Source organism: Dama dama, chromosome 12 (assembly GCF_033118175.1).
Source record: "Dama dama isolate Ldn47 chromosome 12, ASM3311817v1, whole genome shotgun sequence".
In the NCBI taxonomy this organism is placed as follows: Eukaryota; Metazoa; Chordata; class Mammalia; order Artiodactyla; family Cervidae; genus Dama; species Dama dama.
This window is the reverse complement of record NC_083692.1, coordinates 85546914-85568362: the sequence shown is the minus strand read 5'-3', so window position 1 is coordinate 85568362 and position 21449 is coordinate 85546914. Positions and strand designations below refer to the sequence as shown.

General features: G+C 48.5%; 1 protein-coding gene across 1 annotated transcript in view; it reads left to right on the top strand.

Annotated features, from left to right (window-relative positions):
- The window catches only part of NOX5 (NADPH oxidase 5), a 38385-nt gene extending 25863 nt beyond the window's left edge, over positions 1-12522 (top strand). The window contains exons 15-17 of the mRNA XM_061157985.1: positions 71-170; positions 8210-8376; positions 9355-12522. Coding sequence (XP_061013968.1) covers positions 71-170; positions 8210-8376; positions 9355-9486 — 399 coding nt within the window. The 3' untranslated portion in view covers positions 9487-12522. The remainder of the gene's footprint in view (positions 1-70; positions 171-8209; positions 8377-9354) is intronic.
- Positions 12523-21449: the final 8927 nt, after the last annotated feature.

Here is a 21449-nt window from a genome sequence, read left to right as displayed (position 1 = left end):
GGGGAGCACAGATAAGAGTGAATGAAGTAAACCCCCCACCCCCCACCCTGATCTGGGCCCTTCTCCCTAGGTGGACTTCATCTGGATTAACCGAGACCAGCAGTCTTTCGAGTGGTTTGTGAGCCTGCTGACCAAACTGGAGATGGACCAGGCCGAGGAGACGCAGGAGGGTAGGAGAGGGATGGGGCTGGAGGATGATGGGGTGGGGGGCGGGGGGCGGTGGAGTTCAGGGTCTCTGTAAGAAAGTGTTTATTCTCTTCCTATCAGAAATGTAGGGGAGAGGGAGCTGTTTTTCCCCCTAATAAACCATAATAATTTGTGAAACTTAAGAGAGGGGGGGGAAAAACCCATTCATAATCCCATCTAGCTACCCAGGCATTTTGAAGGATTTCCTTCTGATACTTTTTTCTTATTCACATTTCATAAAAATGTATAGCCTGTTTCCCTGGTAGCTCAACTTATAAAGAATCTGCCTGCAATGCAGGAGACCTGGGTTCATTCCATGGGTTGGGAAGATCCCCTGGAGAAGGGAACAGCTACCCACTCCAGTATTCTGGCTTGGAGAATTCCATGGACTGTATAGTCCATGGGGTCACAAAGAGTCAGACACAACTAAGCGACTTTCACTTTCAATTTCCACCCATTTCTCTTTTTTAAATGACATTTCTTTTTGTTCAAAATGAGCGCTTATTAAAAAGTTAGATTCCCAGCCCTCATTCCAGACCTTTCAAATCAGATTCTATGGAAGTAGGACTAGAGAAGTTACATTTTAACAAGCTTCTCAGATAATTCATATTCATGCTTCTTTAAGAAATTTTTTGAGGGATAAGTTATGTACAGTAAGATTCATCAATTTAAGTGTCCAAAGAATATAATGGCACTTTGACAAATGTGTCCAGTCGTATGACCTTAAAAGCAGGGTGGTCTCATGAGGGAGCCTAGGGAGCACAGTCAAAACATGGGCCATTTCTTTTACCCCCAAAGCTCCCTCATCTCATTTTGCATCAACACCCTCTCTCCACTTACAGCCCTTGGCAACCAGTTATCTGCTTTCAGTCATGATAGTTTTGCCTTTTCTAGAATTTCATAACAGTGGAATCAAATAATATTCATGTAAGTCTTTTTAAACTTCTTTCACTTAACATAAAACCTTTGAGATTTACCCATGCTGTTGCATCTTTCAGTAAGTAGTTAATTCTTTTTTGTTGTTGAGAAGTGTTCCATTTTATGGACATACCACAATCTGTTTTTCCATTCAGTTGTTGGTGGATATTAGAGTTATTTCCACTTTTTAGCCACTTTTGACTCTGAAAGTCTTTGTGTGGACATATGATTTCCATTTCTCTTGGGTTGATACTTAGAATTGGGATTGCTGGGTAGTATGGAATGTGCTCAGTTTTACTTTATAAGAAACTATCAAATTGTTTTTCCCAAGTGACTGTACCATTTTGTATTTCCATCAGTAATGGAGTTCCAGTTGCTCTACAACCTCATCAACTACAGCCTCATTTGATATTGGCAGTCTTTTTAATTTTAACTCATCTAGTGGGTGTATAGGGGTATCTCAATATGCTCTTTTTTGTCTGTTTTGGTTTTAATTTTTTTAAATTGGAGGGTAATTGCTTTCCAATGTTGTGTTGGTTTCTGCTCTACAGCAACGTGAATGAGCCATAAATATACATCTACCCCCTCCTTCCTGGGCCTCCCTTCCCTGCCCATCCCACCCCTCTAGGTTCAAAATACTCTTTTTCAAAAAAATTTTTTATTTATTTTTTATTTTAGGTTCAATATACTCTTAATTTGCATTTCCTTAATTGCTAATAACATTGAAGATATCTTCATGGTCTTGCTGTGTATGCCTTATTTATAAAGTGTCTGTTCAAATATTTTGTTCTCTCTTTAAATCCAATGTTTTTCTTGTTTTCACTAAGCTCTGGGAGCTCTTCATATATTCTGGAAACAGCTCTATAACCAGGCGTACATTTTATAAATATGTTCTCCCAGTCTGTGGTTTGTCTTTTCATTTTCTTAAACTATCTTTTGAAGAACAAAATTTTGAAATTTTAATGATGTCCAATTTATCAGATTTTTTTTCTTGTAGAATTCATGCTTTTTGTGTTATATCTAAAATCTTTGCCTTACATGAGGTCACAAGTGTTTTATGTTTTCTCCCAGAAATTTTATAGCTTTAGCTCTTTATTTAGATCGGTTTTATAATGAATTCAACAAGGTCCAGGATATACAGTCAACATGTGAAAGTCAATTCTATTTTTATTTGTCGTTGTTGTTCAGTTGCTCAGTTATGTCCAACTCTTTGTGACCCCGTGGACTGCTGCATGCCAGGCCTCCCTGTCCTTCACCATCTCATGGAGTCTGCTCAAACTCAGGTCCATTGAGTCCATGATGCCATCCAACCACCTCATCCTCTGTCATCCCCTTCTCCTCCTGCCTTCAATCTTTCCCAGCAGCAGGATCTTTTCCAACAACAAATAATTAATATTTGAAAGTCTTTAAAATACTAAAAGCATGAAATGCTTAAGGATAAACTTAGTAAAATATGAGCAAGATCTGAACACTAAAAACTATAAAACATTTCTGAGAAATGGTTTTTAAAAAAATAGTCCTTGTACTTGGAGTTTGTTGACCTTCTCAGGACTTTGTTTGTTGATCTTCTCAGGACTTAAGAGTTTTCATCAAATTTGGATAAATTTCAGCCATTCTTCCTTTGCTGATCTTCTCAGGATCTTCCTTTGTTGATTTTAAAAAAATAGTCCTTGTACTTGGAGTTTGTTGACCTTCTCAGGACTTTGTTTGTTGATCTTCTCAGGACTTAAGAGTTTTCATCAAATTTGGATAAATTTCAGCCATTCTTCCTTTGCATATTTTTTTCTGTCTCCTCTGCCCCTTCCTGTCACTTCAGTTACACAGATGTTATACTGATATCTCACAGGCCATTGGGAATCTGGTTGTTGGTTTTTTCCCACTCAACCTATGCCACATTTTAGGTAGTTTCTGTTGCTATGGTTTCAAGTACATCTTTTGTTCTGCAGTATAGTACCGTACAGCGCAGTGCTCAGTCCTACTGGACGCTTTGTGACTCCAGGGACTGTAGCCCTCCAGGTTCCTCTGTCCATGGGGATGTTCCAGGCAAGGATACTGGAGTGGGTTGCCATTTCCTACTCCAGGCGATCTTCCTGACCCAGGGATCAAACTGGATGTCTCTGGCGTCTCCTGCATTGGCAGGCAGATTCTTTACCACTGAGCCACCTGAGATCCTTCCAATTCTAGTAAGAGTCCCTCCAGGTTTTTAAAAATAGGTATTGAGAAGCTGATTCTAAAATTAATATGTAAAAACCAAAAGACCTAGAATAGCTATTAATCCTATCCATTGTGTTTTTCATTTCTGTTATTGTGTTTTTCTTCCACAGAACTTCTGTTTGGGTATCTTTTATGTCTTCTACTCTCCTCATCATGGCCCTTTGTTTTGTCTTTACATTCTCAAGCATGTTTATAATATATGTTGTAACATCATTGTCTAAGTCCATCATCTCTGACATTTCTGGGTCTGTTTCTAATTACTAATTTTCTCCTGGTTATGAATTGTATTCTCCTGTTTTTTTTTTTGCATGCTTGATAATTTGTTATTGGATGTCATGAATTGTGAATCACATGTTGTCCTGTTCTGGATTTTGTGGTATTTCTCTAAATAGTACTGTACTTTGTTTGGGTGCACAGTTACATTATTTAGGATGATTTGGATACTTTCAAGACTTGCTCTGTAAATTCTGTTAGGCTGAGTCCAGAGCAACCTTTATGGTGGGTCTGATTCAGCCCCAGAGCTAAGGTGCTACACCTCTGAGGACTCATTCTGCTGCCTTGTATATTACAAGCTCTCTGCATCCTTGATGATGGAATACAGATTATTCCCAGCTCCGGTTGAGCTCCAGGCACTGTGGCACCTCATGTTTCCTGGTAGTTTTCTTTCACGTGTATATAAACTAACCCTCTGCCGAAGACCGAGGGGGAGCTTGGTGCAGCTTTCTAGAGCGGTGAGTCCCTGTCCTCCCTTCCTCTTTCTCTTCTTCCTTCTCTCTCTCTGTCTTGTCTGCAGGTGCCTTTCTTCTAGTTTTGTGCCTGGCACGTCCTAGCTGTCTTGGCCTCTCTCAACTCCAGTATCTGTCTCCTCAACTCAGCCGTAAGGCTCACTTCATTATTTTCTCTCTCAGCGAAGACAGTTCTGCACAACTTGTGGATCAGTGTCTGGGAACCGTTGTTTTATAGATCTTGCTCATGTTTCTAGTTGTTCAAGAAGAGAGAGTGTTATGATTCCTTTTACTCACATATGGTTTTAAAAAACTCTTTCATTAATTATTTATTTGACTGCACGGGGTCTTAGCTGTGCGTGGGGTCTTTTCTGTAGTTGTGGTAGGCAGGCTTCTCTTTTCGTGGAGCCTGGGCTCTAGAGTGCACGGGCTCGGTAAACACGAGTGCGGGCTTAGTCGTCCCACAGAATGCAGGATCTTAGCTCCCTGACCAGGGGCCAAACCCACGTCCTTTGTACTGGAAAGTAGGTTTTTAGCCACTGGACCACCAGGGAAGTCCCTCCAATGCTGATTTTTAATAGATGTAATCTGTAAGTAGAGATGAACATATTTATTTATTTGTGGTGTGTGTTCAATATTTTTCCTGATGAAGTGGCAATCAAAAATTCCAGAAAGTGGTCTAAGGTAAAGATTATATAGCTTGGCATGTACAAATTCTTTTGTGGATGGTCCTTTCTTTTATATGTTTGTTAAATTGAGATGCTTAAAGTCCTCCTCCAGCCCATGCAGTCTCCCCTCCCCACCCAGAAAGTGTTGTACCCTACATTTTTTACTAAGCAATATATGATAACATGTTTCTCTGGGATACATAGTCGTCCTCTTGAGACATTTTTGTGGAATACTGTGGTTTTGTACTGTACTTAAAGTTGATCTGTTAGTCACTATTTTGTTTTGTTATGCTTTACTTGTGGAAAATCTTATAGAAGAAGGAACATTTTTAGATATGCTTCTAACTTCAAGAGAATTGGTGAGGTTTTTTTATACTGTTGAGTTCACTGGAACTAGATATTATTTGGCTGTTTAATTATCACAGGGTTGCCATGAGTAAATTCAAATTTCTATGATAAACATAGTTTATAAGCTCAAGTAATCAAACAGAGTTTTCTACAAAAACATTCCAACACATGTAGTTTACTATAATAAACATCCAGAGCCTTAAAGCACAAGTCAACAATCTTTGGAAGATGACAATTAAACCCTAGATGTTGCAATAAAGCTTCTTGCCCTTTCTTGTAAATAATAATTAAAGCAAATATGTATATAGCATTGACTTTGTTCTAAATGCTTAAGTATTTTAATTCATATAAGAAATGTCCTTTTATGATGATAGCCTCAGGGGAAGTTTAGATTTAATTTAAATTTTCTGGTTACTGGTATATAAATATTTACTGTTTGCTTCTTCCTAATCTATGTAAGCAAAGGGTAACAGCGAACCCAGTGCTTTGCATTCTCAAAGTCACTTGAGTCAACAACTTTGCTACCTCGAATTTCTTCCAAGGTTTCTCATTAATGGCAGCTGAAGCACATGGCCTCTGATTTAAACTTTAATCATATACCAAGGTTTGAGTTAAAGAATTTGTGGTTTATAATTTTTGATGTCTTTAAGTTTCAGTCATTTTGTTTGGCGTGACTCTTCTACTGTAACCCAACATAACTCTAGAACCTTGAGCACCTTGTTTTGCCTCTACTTCCTGGTCTGAAAAATATGGAAACTAAGTCCCTAGCTCTTAGGATTGCCATGAGGATTGGATGAGAGGTCATCTGTATAGCACCCGGAACAGGGGCTGGAGCTTAATACCTGCTCAGTGAGTTAGCAGTAGCAGAAACAGTGCTGGGATTAGCAGTAGCAGTGGTAGTAACTGCTCACTGAGTTTAATGTTAGAAGTAAGAATGGCAGTGGTAACTGCCCCGTAAATTTAATAGTAGTGGTGTATCAGTACTAGTAGTACTTAATGACTTGTCTAATGAATAGTACAGTTAATGGTTTGCCATAAATTACTCAACCGCGCCCCTACTACGGGACATTTTGTTTATTCCCACTTCTTTGTCATCATAAGTAAAGCTGCAATTAATATGCATGTGCACAGAGATTTTTTTCCCCTTTCTTTGGATGATTCCCTTAAGGGAGTGTCCCAGAAATGGGAGGACGGTCTTGAACACAAGTGTCTTGGAGAGAGTGAAGACGTCCACAGCACCTCCTCCTCCCTCCCACCCTGGTGTCTCCTCATCTCCTTTTTCACCCCCATGTGGGGGCTAGTGACTGTGCGGGAGGGGGAAGAAGGACCAGGGTTCTTTGGGGTGGGCATCCCTTACGGTACGTCTCTTTCCCTCCTGCGCCGCCAGCCCTGCTCAAGTTCAGCGATGTGTGAGATAAAATGTGGTGTCCCTCTTAGCGTCACTTGCATTAAGAATTTTTTTTTTATTGGAGTATGGTTGCTTTACAATATTGTGTCAGTTTCTACGGTACAGCAAAGTAAGCCAGCTATATGCGTACATAGATCCCGTCTGTTTTGGATTTCTTTCCCATTCAGAGAAAGGGCTATACAGTAGGTTCTTATTAGTTATCTATTTTATGCATAGTGGTGGATATATGTTGTAGAGCTTCCCAGGAGGCACTAGTGGTAAAGAACCTGCCTGCCAGTGCAGGAGACATAAGAGACACAGGTTTGATCTCTGGGTCAGGAAGATTCCCTGGAGAAGGGAATGGTAACCCACTCCAGTATTCTTGCCTGAAGAATCCCATGGACAGAGGAGCCTCATGGGCTACAGTCCATGGGGTCACATTGAGTCGGATACAACTGAAGCAACTTCAATCATGAGTGCACATATATATGTCAATCCCAGTCTCCCAGTTCATCCCACCCTCCTTCCTCCTTTGGTGGCCTTATGTTTATAGGGCCATTTGCATTTTAACAGTGGCTGAGATTTTAAGCCAAAGGAAAAGTGGGCTAATAAAACAGTAGAGAACAAGCTGGGATGGCCTGAATCCTTGAGGGAGAGGCAGGGATGTGGGGCAGCACTCAGCAGTCTTCTCTCCTTCCTGGCACACAGGGAAAGTGATTACGTTTGTCTGCCACCTCTGGGATCACAGAGGAAACTGCTTGAGCACAGAGATGCCCACTGAATGCACCAGTTCCTAAAGCTGGTGGGATCAACAGCTCACAGACCTGTCCCGTTGCAGACATAGAGCTGTGGACACTCACGCCTAATGGGTCTCCTTGATGCCAGCCTCTGCCCTGTCCCTTCAGTCCTCTGACGCCTTTCCCTGAAATGCCCTTTTCATCTCATCATGCCCTGCTCCAGGACCCTCTTCCTGCCCTCCTTCGCTAGCAGGGCATTCCAGATCCTTCCCATTCTGGCCTCAGTGTGTATTCAGTCCTGTCCCCTGTCACGCCCATTCAAGGATGCTCTGTCCCAGCCTGGCAGTCACATCGTGACCCACCAACACCAGTCTCCTGCCCTTGGCTCCTGCTGCTCCCTTCTGAGCGTACCTTCCTCTCACCTCCCCTTTGAGTCTCACCCACCTGCCAAGACCTCACCCAGTCTCCCCCAGCTCGGGAAGCAGCCCTGTCTGCTCCCGCCTTCCCTGTATATCAATAGCATTTGCCCTCTGATCCACTCCCAGGTGGTTCAGACGGTAAAGAATCCGCCTGCAATGCAGGAGACGCAGGTTCAATCCCTGGGTTAGGAAGATCCCCTGGAGAAGGGAATGGCAACCCACTCCAGTATTCTTGCCTGGAGAATCCCACAGACAGAGGAGCCTGACAGGCTACAGTCCATAGGGTCGCAAAAAGTTGGACATGACTAAAGTGACTTAGTATGCATGCACACACTCAAATGTGAGGTCTAGCTCCTGGGGTGGTTGTAAGGCTTACATTGGACAGTGGCTATAAGGTAACTCGTGAATGCCGTGCAGCTCAAGCAGCCCAAGGTGACCATCTTTCTCTTCTATGGTGTTGGTCAGATGGAGGTACTGGATGAACACGTTAGCTGATGGTATTTGTATGAGTCCCCCTCCAAGCCCTGGGGCAGAGTGGCTGGCGTCCTGCCCTGTCCCCATCACAGGTGCTGGCCCCTCAGCCCTGCCCTCTCCTCCCACCACGTAGGCCGTTTTCTGGAGCTGCACATGTACATGACCTCTGCGCTGAGCAAGAACGACATAAAGGCCATTGGTCTGCAGATGGCCCTCGACCTCCTGGCCAAGAAGGAGAAGAAGGATTCCATCACGGGCCTCCAGACACGCACCCAGCCTGGGCGGCCTGACTGGAACAAGGTAAAGGCCACCTGGAGTCCTGAGGCCTGCAGGGACTAGTGGGGCTGAGAGCCGGAGGCACTGGCTAGGAGATTTGGGCCAAGCAACCAGAGGCAAAGCTTGGGACCAGCATCCAGAGTCCAGCTAGGATCTCAGGGCTGGAATGGGAATCTATGTTCTGGCTCCATCACTACCTCACTTTGTTCCACCACTAGCCTCTGTTTCCCCATCTGATCACAGAGGAAGTTAGTCCATGGGACCTCTAAGGCCCCTCCCAGCCTGCAAACACCCTGCAGACCAGAGTCCAAAGGCCCCAGTGGACAGAGTTCTGGGGAGATATCAGGCCTTATCCCAGTCTTTCTATTTTATTCCTCAGATTGATTTTATTATTATTTTTCCTCCCTGAGCACTTACCAGTTGGGGTGCAGTGTTTGCCTGAAATGACCAGAAGGTATTGCTTTTCAAACTGCTATAGGTGGTCCATGTTTAGATGGTAAGAGCTGGTGGGGAAGGGATGCCAGCAGGCCTTGAACACCAAGAAAACTTTAGGCAAGGAAATTCTTAAGCAGAACTTGGGGTGGAAAACGGTCCTCCCTGGGGAAGAAAGCCTGACTTCAGGACAGAGGCGTTTTGCTGGAGGCCTGTGAGCTGGCGTGAAGTTGGGGTGTTGGGGCTCAGTGTGCCCGCTGGGCTCTGCCATTGCCCCCCAGCACTGCAGCTGGTTAGTACATGTCTCCCCCATGGATGCAGCCCTTTAAGTGGAGGGCCTGGGTCTTATCTGCTTCTGGTCCAGCCCTCCCTGGGGTCTGGGTCAGGTTATACATTGAGCAAATGGCCCCTAAACTAATGGCCGAAGCCAAGCAGCTGTGCCCTGGAGCTCCTCGTGGGGAGGACAGCCACCCCGGCCCGTCATGCCCTCAGTCCCACCGGGGGAGTCACTGGGCGGGTCCGAAGTCCCCCTCTTCTCCCTCTGCCCTTCCCTCATTCTGCGGACTCTAGGTGTTCCAGAAGGTGGCCGCTGAGAAGAAAGGCAAGGTGCAGGTCTTCTTCTGTGGCTCCCCAGCTCTGGCCAAGATCCTCAAGGGCCACTGTGAGCAGTTCAGCTTCAAGTTTTTCCAAGAGAACTTCTAGCCCTGCCTCTCCCAGTTCTGCCCAAACCCACCCTGCCCGCCAGCCTGATCAGACTGCTGCTAGTGCCCTGCAGGGACCAGCCTCAAGAGGACCCAGCAAATCCAGCTCCACATGCATAACAGGAGGCCCTAGGAGGCAGATGGACTTCCTTGAGAGCCCAGGGGGAGGGCGGGGCCTTGTGGGGTGCTGCTGTGAGTTTGGGAATTGCTGTGAGGCTGGGCAGACTTGGTCGGGGGGTAGAGGGGTGGAGGTGACGTGGTTGGGGAGCACAGGGGGCCTTCCAAGGGCAACCTGTCCTTCAGAAGTCCTCTGAGGACACCTTCCCTCCTACTACAGTGGCCCCAGACCCACCTGATCATCATGATCATTCCGGAACTTACACACACACAGCATTTTATTATGAAAATGTTCAGACATACAGAAAATTTAAAGACTCATCCAGGGAACAGTGTTACCCACTTTTTATATTCCTCAGTTAACATTTTGCTGTGTTTGGCTGACTGCATATTTTCTATCTCCCCCTCCCTCTATTCTGGAGAAGGAAATGGCAACCCACTCCAGTATCCTTGCCTGGAAAATCTCATGGACAGAGGAACCTGGTGGGCTGCAATCCATGGGGTCGCAAAGAGTCGGGCACAACTGAGCGACTAACACACACACACACTTCCTCTATTCATCCATCAGGCTATCCTGTTTTTCTGATGCATTTCAAAGCACACCTTGCTACTCAGAGGAACCTTCTTTAAAGGTAGATTCCTGGGACCCATGCCCAGAAATTCTGATTCTGCAGATCTGGGGTTGAGACGTGGAATGTGTGTTTTATCCAGAATCCATGTCCATAGGGAGAGATGAGCAGCTAATTTTCTCTTCTCTTTATGATGTTGGCTTCCCATCTCTCTGTATATCTGTGTCCCTTTTCTTCTCTCTGTCTTTCTCCTTGTGTCTCTCCCCTGTGTTGGCCCTTCCTTGCTTGGCATGATGCTTCTCCCTTCTCTCCACACACTGAGTCATTAGAGAAGTGGGGTGGAGACAGAGTCTCGGTGTGTGTTTCCAGGGGAGTCAGAGAAGTCCTGTGCCTGGTAATCTGGCAGGTTGTGGCTTGTAGCTCAGTTCAGCTGTGCCCCAGTGGTGAGCCCTGGAAACCTCCTCAGGTTGTTTCATCTGAAGGATGGGCCTGATGCCCCGCCTCCCCGATCACAGTTGCTGGGGGTGAAATGAGACATTATCAATAGTGCTCAGGATATTCATCCTCTGTCCCTGGGTGGCTCTTTATTGCTCCAGCATCTGAGTCTCTGCATCTTCTATTTCATGAAAGTGAAAGTTGCCCAGTTGTGTCCAACTCTTTGTGACCCCATGGACTATGCAGTCCATGGAATTCTCCAGGCCAGAATACTGGAGTGGGTAGCCTTTCCTTTCTCCAGGGGATCTTCCCAACCCAGGAATCAAACCCAGGTCTACCGCATTGCAGGCGGATTTTTTACCAGGTGAACCACAAGGGAAGCCCAAGAATACTGGAGTGGGCAGCCTGTTCCTTCTCGAGGGGATCTTCCCAACCCAGAAATCGAACCAGGGTCTCCTGCATTGCAGACAGATTCTTTACCAACTGAGCTATGAGGGAAGCCCATTCCCTACTTCGTAGCTCCCTCTCTCTCTGTGCTGGAGCCTCTTTTTGTATCTGTCACTGTCTAGACAGGTATAGATGGCAAGGACAGCAAATACAGAAGCTCTCCTGGGAGACTCGTTGGGGAGGCAGTGTCCTGGGTGGTAGGCAGGGGCAGCAGGGCTGGCCTCACTCCCAGACCTGAGCTGGGTGTTTTCTCTCTGCCCCACACTGAAAGCCCCTGGGGACCTCACAGTTGCCTCACATCCTCTGCCTTGCAGCTGGTCTTGCTGGGGGTTCCATCTCTTCTGTGACAGTCTAAACTCTCCTCCCCAAAGCGGCTTTCAGGGGGTTGGAATCAGGCACTTTCGAATGGGATTGTAGAATATACCTTTCTTTTCTGTGGGTTAGAAGTCCTGGGCACGGAACAGGTAAAGATGACAACCATGATGGTGACACCTCTTAAAAGGGCTGGGCATTAGAGAGGGACCTGGGACACAGCAGGTGAGGGGAGTGCAGAGGACACTTGGAGTCATCTTGTGGGTGACAATGAAATGACATCGGTGAGAGAAGTTCTTTTCAAATAGCAGCAGCAAAAGGGGACTTCCTTGGTGGCCCAGTGGCTAAGACTCTGTGCTCCCAATGCTGGGGGTCCAGGTTTGATCCCTGGCCAGGGAACTAAATCCCACATGCCACAATGAAAAGTTCCCATTCCGCAACTAAGATATCCCACATGCTACTACTAAAGATCCCACACGCCACCACTAAAACCCAGCACAACCAAATAAACTTGTTTTTAAAAAGCAGCAGCAGCAAGAGAAGGGGATGGTGGATAAGGATGTCGAAGTGCACCTTGGGGCAGAGGGCAGGACAGAGCGTGAGGACTGGGACAGAGAGAAGGTGGGACACAGGACATCATATTCCGGATGCAGGAGGAGCAGGAGGAAGAATGCAGGAGGGAGGGTGGGACCCAGCTGTCAGCCCAGGTAACGGAGGCACCCACGCGAGCCCTGTGGAGGGCAGGAAGGAGGGGCACTGGGTCCACGGGGCCTCTCCTGGGGGTGCGCATCACATGTCTGAGAGGCCCGGTGCTGGGGCCTCTGTGCACGGTTGAGTTTCGTTTCCAACAAGCCTGGGATAGACATCTAACTCCCATGGAGAAACTCGGACCAAGAACAGTCAACTTACCAGCCTGGGGTCACACTCCTGGACCCCTGTTTCCTCCTGTTGAGTCTGTGTTTTCGCCTTGTCATCAGACTTGGGAAAGCTTGGGGGGAAAAAAGTGTCATTTAGCGGGGTGTAGATGTAAGCTAAGAGGGTATCCTGATGGGGGACTGGTAAAGAGAATATAGCAAAGTCATGTGGCAAGAGTTTGCAGACCATTCTAGTGTGTGCTAATGGGACTTACACACACACACACACACACACACACACACACACACTCATGCACACAGTCACCATTATCTTACAGTTTGCCCAGGACAACTGTTCATACTCCCCTGAAACACTGGTCCCCCAGTCCGCAGTCCCTTGCTCTCTCATTACAGATTTCCACTGATCTGCCACTGCATACAAATAGCAATTTTATCTTCCAAAGGGCATGGGAGCATGTGGAGGAACTTGCACCTAGATTCTAAAATCCTTGAAGGATCCACAGGTGTGACTTGTGACCATTTGTGTCCAAGGCTTTCTCTCCAGACATATCCTAGTTCCCCACTAGAGGGCGCTGCGGAACCGGCGATCTCAAGAGGGTTTGTTTTGCTGGGAGGGAGGCTGGTTTCCGAATGGTAGTGAATCTGGAAGAGCTAGGAAATAAAGCCCCACCCCAAAGCTCTTTGCTGGAGGCAACAGCTCCATGCCGGGACTCCGGCAGAACCGTGAAGTCAAGAGACTTCATTTTCAAGATTAGAGTTTCTCGGGACTTCGTGGTGGTCCAGTGGTTAAGACTGTGCTTCAGAGTCTCATGCACCTTCACAGGGTGCATGGGTTCCATCCCTGGTCGGGAACTTCCACATGTCCTGAGGCGTGGCAAAGAAGAAAAGTCAGTTTCTCTAGCTGCCACTCTCTTACCCCGACACACAAACACACAAATGCACACACCGCCCTCCACCTCCCCCTCTGCTCCACACCCACACCACACCACACACACACAGCCCTACACCTCCCCACCCTCTGCTCCACACCCACACACACACACACCACACCACACACAGCCCTACGCCTCCCCACCCTCTGCTCCACACCCACACACATACACACACACACAGCCCTACACCTCCCCACCCTCTGCTACACACACACATATGCATGCACACACACATACACACACATGCACACACACGCACGCACACACACACAGCCCTCCACCTCCCCGCCCTCTGCTCCACACCCACACCACACCACACACACACAGCCCTCCACCTCCCCACCCTATGCTGCACACACACACACATACACACACACACACACACAGCCCTACACCTCCCCACCCTCTGCTACACACACACATATGCACGCACACACACACACATACACACACATGCACACACACGCATGCACACACACACAGCCCTCCACCTCCCCGCCCTCTGCTCCACACCCACACACATATGCACACACACGCGCACGCACACACACACACACATACACGCACACACATACACAGCCCTACACCTCCCCACCCTCTGCTATACACACACACATATGCACGCACACGCGCACACACACACCCACACACATACGCGCACACACCTCCCCACCCTCTGCTACACACACACACACACATATGCACGCACACACACACACATACACACACATGCACACACACACACGCACACACACACACAGCCCTCCACCTCCCCGCCCTCTGCTCCACACCCACACCACACCACACACACACAGTCCTCCACCTCCCCACCCTATGCTGCACACACACACACACACACACACACACACACACACCCCACCCCTCCCATCCCTGTGCCCAGTGTACAAGTTCTGGGCTTCCCTCTTTTCTAGCTGCAAGGTCAGAGCAGGTCTGGGGCGGCGGGCTGGAGGGTGGAGGGGTTCACTGGCCCAGGCTCTGCCACCTCACCTCATCATAGGTGACAGGATCGAATATGTGGGCGTACAGATCAGCCGGGCCTTCCATCTGGATGTTTCCTAGATGCCCAGATGGGGGCCAACCTGCCGTTAACCAGAAACAAGTGCATCCCCACGACTGGCTTTTGCTTCTTCCACCCAGGTGTTGGCAGTGCTCTAGGTGAACAGAGAGGGAATGCAGGTGAACTCGAGATCAGGGCGGGTTATTAGGGTGTGTACCGCCCACTCCATCCAGCTGGGAGCTCCCAGAGGTCAGGCCTGTGGCCCCAGGGCCTCCTGTAGACGGAGGGGCCTTGCGCGGATATCAGCTCCCCCAAGGTGAGGGGCTTCTTAAACAGAATCCTCCTCGGGAAGCGTCCTCCGCTTGTAACTGTCACGGCAATCTGGGGAACAAAAGCGAGAACACAAGCCCGCTGAACGAATCGCTTTGCCAGGCTCCACGACGCTGCTCTGCCGTGACGCCAGCTCTGGAGGGGACAGCAGCATCAGTGACACAAACCGTCTGACAGCCTCCCGCACCTGCGGTCTCTTAATACGCTGAGAGCCGGCCGTGCTGAGGAGCGCCGCCGCCTTGCAGACAAGGTGGAGGTGGTTCTTGTTCACTCAGTCATGTCCGACTCTGCGACCCCACGGACTGCAGCACACCAGGCTTCCCTCTCCTTCACCATCTACCCGGGCTTGCTCCAATCCATGTCCACTGAGTCCGTGAGGGCCAGCCAGCCATCTCGTCCTCTGTCCTCCCCTTCTCCTGCTTTCCGTCTTTCCCAGCATCAGGGTCTTTTCTAATGAGTCAGTTCTTCGCATCAGGTGGCCACAGTATTGAAGCTTAGAGAGATTAGCCACTCCGGTCAAGATCGGCTGCGGGCAAACTCTTGGGACCTGTGCAGTGTGGGAAGGCTTTTGCCCTCTGAAATCCAGGAGCGGCCTCTGCATCTGGTCTGTGACCTAGATCTGCCCTGTGACCTCTCGGAGCTCTTCCTGCCTTAGTGAACAGATGAACGATGTGCACATTTAAAAGCTTGTAGGTGCATAGTCTTTCCAAAAGTTACACAGACATGTGTTTTATCTGTTTGCTCTGAGTGAGTGGGAAGGACGGTGTGGGTTGTTCTGTTTTTTTTTTTTTTTTACCTTTTTATTTTCTACCCCTGTATCAATTTTGATGTTTTTATGACAAACATGTATTAGTTTTATAGCTGTATTTTTTTAAAAAAGAAATCCAAAATAGAAGGCTAATTAAAAATTCAAATGTCATGTTTTCATGTGTTTCCATTCCATCTAACAAAAAACAAACAGTGTCTGTGTATCTTGCAGGAAATAAATAGAAATGTGTTGGAAGAGGGTAAGAAGGATATACACCTAACAGTGTCACTTAATTGTGTCTGACTCTGTCTCCTAAAGACCCCTCATGTTGATGAGTTCTCCCATGGGAGTGTTTGGGGCCCTGCTGGCCCTGGGAATGGGCCCCTTCCACTGGGGGGCGCTCCCGCCTCTTCGACAGAGCAAGGCTGCTCTGTGCCCAGATTCAGAATGCAAAGCTGCCAGCCATATGTGCTCTAAGTATTCAAATTAAAGGCCCTTCCAGGCCCAGGGCTGGTCCAGAAAGACTGCCTCGGGGGCACTGACTCTGCTAAACAAATACTCACATTAACCAGCCTTCCTGACAGATTGATGCATCTTTTTATGATCTGTCTTTACAATATGATGACTCTCTCCTTTTAAAAATAAGATTAATTCAGACAAGACATTTATTTTACAGGGAAATCCATCCCGGGGTAGGGGGGTGGGGGGAAGAAGACTCCAGCAGAAAGGCAGAGATGGCTGGAGAAAGAGCACTCTCAAGGAAGCTTCCCGCCTCCCAACATTAGCTCTGTGACAGTGGCCCCAGATTAGCTGCCCTAATCCTACACCACCTGGAATCACCCCAGTTGCATGAGTGTTGCCTCCTGGAGAAAACAAAATAAATCAGGGAGTGGGTTTCAGTGTGTGGTGGTGGGGTGGGGGGGCAGGGCGGGAGGAAGTGAGGGAGGGAATGGGTGTATTATTTTTTTTGGTAAAAGAAAAAAATTCTGAGATTCTCCCAAACTTGTTTGGACATATGTGTATACAGATTAAGCTTGTCTTTAAAGAATAGAGAAGTACATCCAAGGGAAATGAATTACTCGTCTCTGTCTCTGTGTCTGGAATAGCACTGCCATCTAGCAGGTGCTTGGCAGTGGTTTGTGAAGGCTTCTGCGCTGTGATCCCTGTTTCAACTGGTGGCATCAGCAGGTACCCTTGACTCCTCTGTCTCCCCATCTTCCTCCCTCAGCCAGCCACCAAGGGCTGCCAACATGCTTCTCACATCCATTCCCTCATGTGTTGGTACTGCATTGGTTCAGTCCTTCCATAGACTGTTGCCTGGACTATTACATCCATCTCCTGGTTGGTCGTCCTTTCTCCAGCCTCTCTGGGTCTGACCCATCCTCCACACTGTTGCAGATCTGATTAGACCCCTTCCTGTTGCATAACTGTCCTGTCACAGTCATCAGATTACCAAGACTGGCCACAGGCCTTCCTGCATGAGCCCTTGATTCAGTTCTGCAGGCAGTATCATTACTGGCCCTTCTTCCTGTATCTGGCCAACATCCATTTCACCTTCATACTCTAAAAATGCCCTAGAACTCAGCGTTGCCCTGAACCCTATGCCATTTCACACCTTCAAGCCTTTGCTTCTGCGGTGCCTGACATTTGGAGCACGCTTCCCCACCTTCAGATTGAGATCTCAGAACATTTTATCAGCTCATCTGTGAAGACTCCTTGCTGGTCCCTCCCAGCGTGGAACAATCTCCTCTGTGTGATCACATCGGACCTACTTCCACCACAGCACCTGTCGCAGGTAGCAGCTTTATCTGTACCTGTCTGTGAACCCCTTGAGGGTAGGAACAGTGTCTATGCATCTTTGTCTCCTCCATGCCCGGCACACAGTAGGTGATCATGTGTTGGTGCTGGTGACCTGGCACAACCCACTTGAAGCCCCTTCTCTCTCTACTCCCTTTCTCTGCTCTGCTCTGCTCTTCACGGATAAAGAAACTCCGACATCTCTGCCGGCAGACTGGACCAGCCTTACATGTGGATACAGTAGGCAGCTGCCTTCAAGGTGCAACTCAAGGGGTCACTAGAAAGATCCCTGCCTCCCCCGTCTTCCATCCCTCCCACAGTTGCTTCTCTTCTATGAGTGGAGGTCAGGATTCCTATAGGTCGGCCTTCAGCTCCCCCTGTAGAATGAGGAGGTGGGACTCAGGGTCCCTTGTTAACTCCTCGATACTTCCTCCTCCTCTTCCTCATTCTTCTTCTTTCTTCCTCTGACTCAAAAGAGATGAATGACTTAGAAACAGCCAATGAATCAGAAATAGGGGAAAGCAAAAAAAAAAAAAAAAAAGAGTAATTTTGCCAAGTTATTATTCAAAGGAGCTCTCTGGGACCAGGAGCAGAGCAGCGCCATCAATCACCGCGCAGAGCTCTGGGCCTGGGGTGGGGGGAGGTGGCCGTGCTGTCTGTGAACGGCTCTGGGCTCCGTGCGTGAGTGAGCAGCCAGCCCAGGGAAGCTGGGGCCCTCTGCCAGGCACCACAGAGGGAGGGTGGGAGGCCAGAGGGACACTGAAGGGGGACAGGCAGCCCCAAGGCCTGGGACAAGGCTTACTGACCTGCTTTCCTCAACGGGCCAGAGCCCTGGAGCCCGCACTCTGGACTGAACTGGGCCAGCTCTGGGGAAAGCACTATTTGGAGCAGAGGGAAGAGGGATGCGGGAGGCAGGCCTCAAGTCTGGAGCCTCTTCTGCTCAGCTGCTCTCCCCAAGCCTTTGCTACCCTGAGGGAGGCAGCCTTGTCCCAGCAGAAGGGGGCCTGGTTCACGCTCATCCCTGCATCCTAGGGCTTAGCTCAATGCAGTTTCCTTGAATGAGTAAACTGATTTGAGGATGACAAACTTGTTACAGGACATTGTTTGCTTCTCTGGGTTTTTAAAAAATTACTTTACCGTAATTTTTCTGCATAGGTTATCACTGCTTGTTACATTGTAATTATAACCCATTTGGGGCAGAAGGGAAATCTGATTCCTCTCTGTGCACACGTTCCACAAATAGGAAGCCCCTGAAAAATATGTGTGGAAGGAAAGAGGACAGGAGGGAGAGGCAGAACTTCTTGATGGCATCTAAGCTTCCATGCATCCCCATGGTCCCACTGTGCCGTCATCTGGGTCATTGTTGGCCCCAGGCTCTGCGTTAGAGGACATTTTGTAAGTAAGTAAGTAAGAGGACTCACTTACTAGGTGAGTTTGTTGCATTCCTAGGTTCTAGGTGCTGGAGTTGAACAGTGGACAAAAGATTTCAAGGGCTGCTCTGTTTCCTCATCTGTAAAATGGAGACAACAACAATAATGGTACCTGTCAGATAGGAAAGTGGTAAAATGATTAAATAAATTCATGTATATAAGGTGCTTAAGACAGTGCTTGGCAGGTAGTAAGTTTTAATAAATGCTGGTTATTTCTGTCTTAGTGTGTTTGGACTGCTATGGCCCAATACCATAACCTGGAGGTCTTAGAAACTACAGAATTTGTTTCTCACAGTTTAGGAGGCTGGAGTCAGAGATCAGGGTCCCAGCATGGTCTGGTTCTGGTGAGGACCCTCTTCCAAGTTGCCCCTCTGCCATCAGGAGGGGTCTGCTGCCCTTTGTGTTCAGGTCCATTATCACTAGACACATTTGTGAGCCTGATAAACAACCTCCTTCCCAGGGAGGACTACCAGGCACCCAGGAGTCCGCAAACACTGCCCGCCACCCACCTTGTCCCCGGGGAAGACTTGACCAGCTATGTGGACATCACTGTATCGTTTCCAAAAGCAGCAAATCTTCCCCGGCTGCAGGAGGCCCGGGAAGACAGGAAAATGGAATCACAGCCCCTCCAGCTCTTCAGCTCTGCATTGTGAATTCTGGGGATAATGTGTCTGCTTTTCTCCCCTGATTGCTCCTGAAATCTCCTGCCTGTTTATCAAATCTGAGTGCTTCGCTGCACTTGGCTCTTCAGCTCTGTCTGTGGGCCTCTTCTGTAGAAGAGGGAGACAGAGACGTGCTCCTGGGGGATTTCCGTCCAGTGTTGAGGACAGGAAGGCCAGTTTCAATGAGACTGTCCCCGTGTCACCAGGGGAGCAAGCAGATGGGTGGGCTTGCAGGGCATGAGGCAGCAGGGCCTCAGAAAGCACCCGACACCCCTGTCTAGGCTGGGCTGAGGCTCATCTCCCAGAAAGGAAAGTCCCCTCCTCACACGCACTCTCCCAACAAAACCTGACCGAGGCAGCCGAGGCATATTCATTCATTCACTCCACAGGCACAGCGCCAGGTGACAAGGACAGACAACCCTAGTGCCACTGCAGTGAAGTAAATGCCGGGACAGGGCCTCGTGAGCTGCTGTGGCGGCCGAAGCAGAGGGGAATCCAAGTTAGGGTTGGAGAGAGATGTCCCCTGGCCCTGATCTTGGAGGAGGCATCGGAAACGGGTGGAGGGTGTATCTGTACACAGAAGTCCAGGCATGTGCAAAAGCACAGAGGTGTGACTGTTTAATCTTAGGGTGACTGGATGGCCGGTCAGGAGCACAGGCAGGGAGGGAGTGCAGTGGTGCAGATAGCACCGGAGGCCGAGCTATGAGGAGCTCCTCAAGGCTGTAAAGCAAGGGCCTGGCAGGGTCATGTTAGAAAGACCACTGTCCGCAGTGAATGAAGTGAAGGGGAGAACAAGTGCAGGCGGAGCGGCTGGTGGAAGAGGACTTGGACTAAGGCAGAGGCGGGGGATGGACTGGGGAATGGGAGAGAGGTGGATACAGGGCTGAGGGGTGAGCTTGAAGTCTTCCCACGCCATACCATTCAAGCTGAGGCCCCAAACCTGTTCAAACCAGCCCTCATAAAAGGAACATTGATGATCAGGATGGAATGGCAACCCCCAACCCCAGTTCAGGATGGGTCAAGTCAGGAGTGAGGCTGCCCTTTCCTTCTTTTTTAAAAAAAGCTTATTTTTTTATTTGTTTTATTTGGTTGTGCAGCAAGGCATGCAAGATCTCAGTTCCCTGACCAGGGATCAGACCTGCAGTGGAAGCAGAGAGTCCTAACCACGGGACTGCCAGGGAAATCCTTGCCCTTTCCTTCTGGAGGATCTGTGTGGTCTCTTGACACATCAAGGTATCAGGACCTCACCCTGAGCAGTAGTCTGTGTGCTTCAGATTCTCAAGATGGAGCACCTGAGTGGCCCAGCTCACGTCCGTCCTGCTGGGTATGGATTGGCTGCCTTGGGCTCAGGGTCCACACCTGACCCCATCGGCCATGGCTGGGGAGCGGGTGGGGCCTGGCGCTTATAGGATCACAGGGTGAGGAGCTGTGACGTGTTCCCCAGAGGGGTGCGGGCAGGGCAGGCAGTGAGCGAGCCTTGGACCATGACGGCCTTTACTTGTGCCTCTACTCGATACCGTGCATTCAGATCCCACCCGAGCCTTTTCGCTCTCTCGTGGGCCCAGATTGTTTCAGCTGTGTGTGTATTTCCAGCTAGCCTGAAAGCTCCTGGACACTGCATCCTTTCTCCACCACCCTCACATTTCCTATAGAGCCCTTGGAAAAGAGCTTAGTAAGCAGCAATAAAGACTTTTTGCCCCATCTCGGGTTGTATTAAAGAAAAAAATGTCATTTTTTTTTTTAACATTAAAAAAAAAATTTTTTTTGGCTGCACCCCACAGCATGTGGGACCTTAGTTCTCTAACCAGGGATGGAACCCACACCCCCTGCCTTGGAAGGCAGTCTTAACCACTGGGCCACTAGGGAAGTCCTTCCGGTGTTGTTTTTCATTGCTTTACTATTTACTTAAGATTTGCAATAGGATAGTTGTCTCTTTGTCAGGGCCTCACCCTGTGAACAGTAAGGAGCAAGATGACCTGACCCCAAAATCCTTCCCTCTTCTCCTCTGCAAGCTGATCCCTGACTTTGTGCTGGGCAACCCCAGGTGATAACTAATGACCAGGTTAGTTAGTCCTGAGAACGCTGATGCAGCCACATGCCTCTTCTCCCCAGTGATGGTGAGAATCTGCTGGGGATTCTGGAAAAGTTTTCTTTTTTTGATAAAAAGAGCAGGAGAGGCTGGTGCCACCTCTCTCTCGTGCTTCCTGTCTTGGTTGAGATTCCCGGACATCCCAAGTGATCCTAGGACCAGGAGGCAGAAGCCAGTACACAGGGTGAATGGAGGACCAAGGT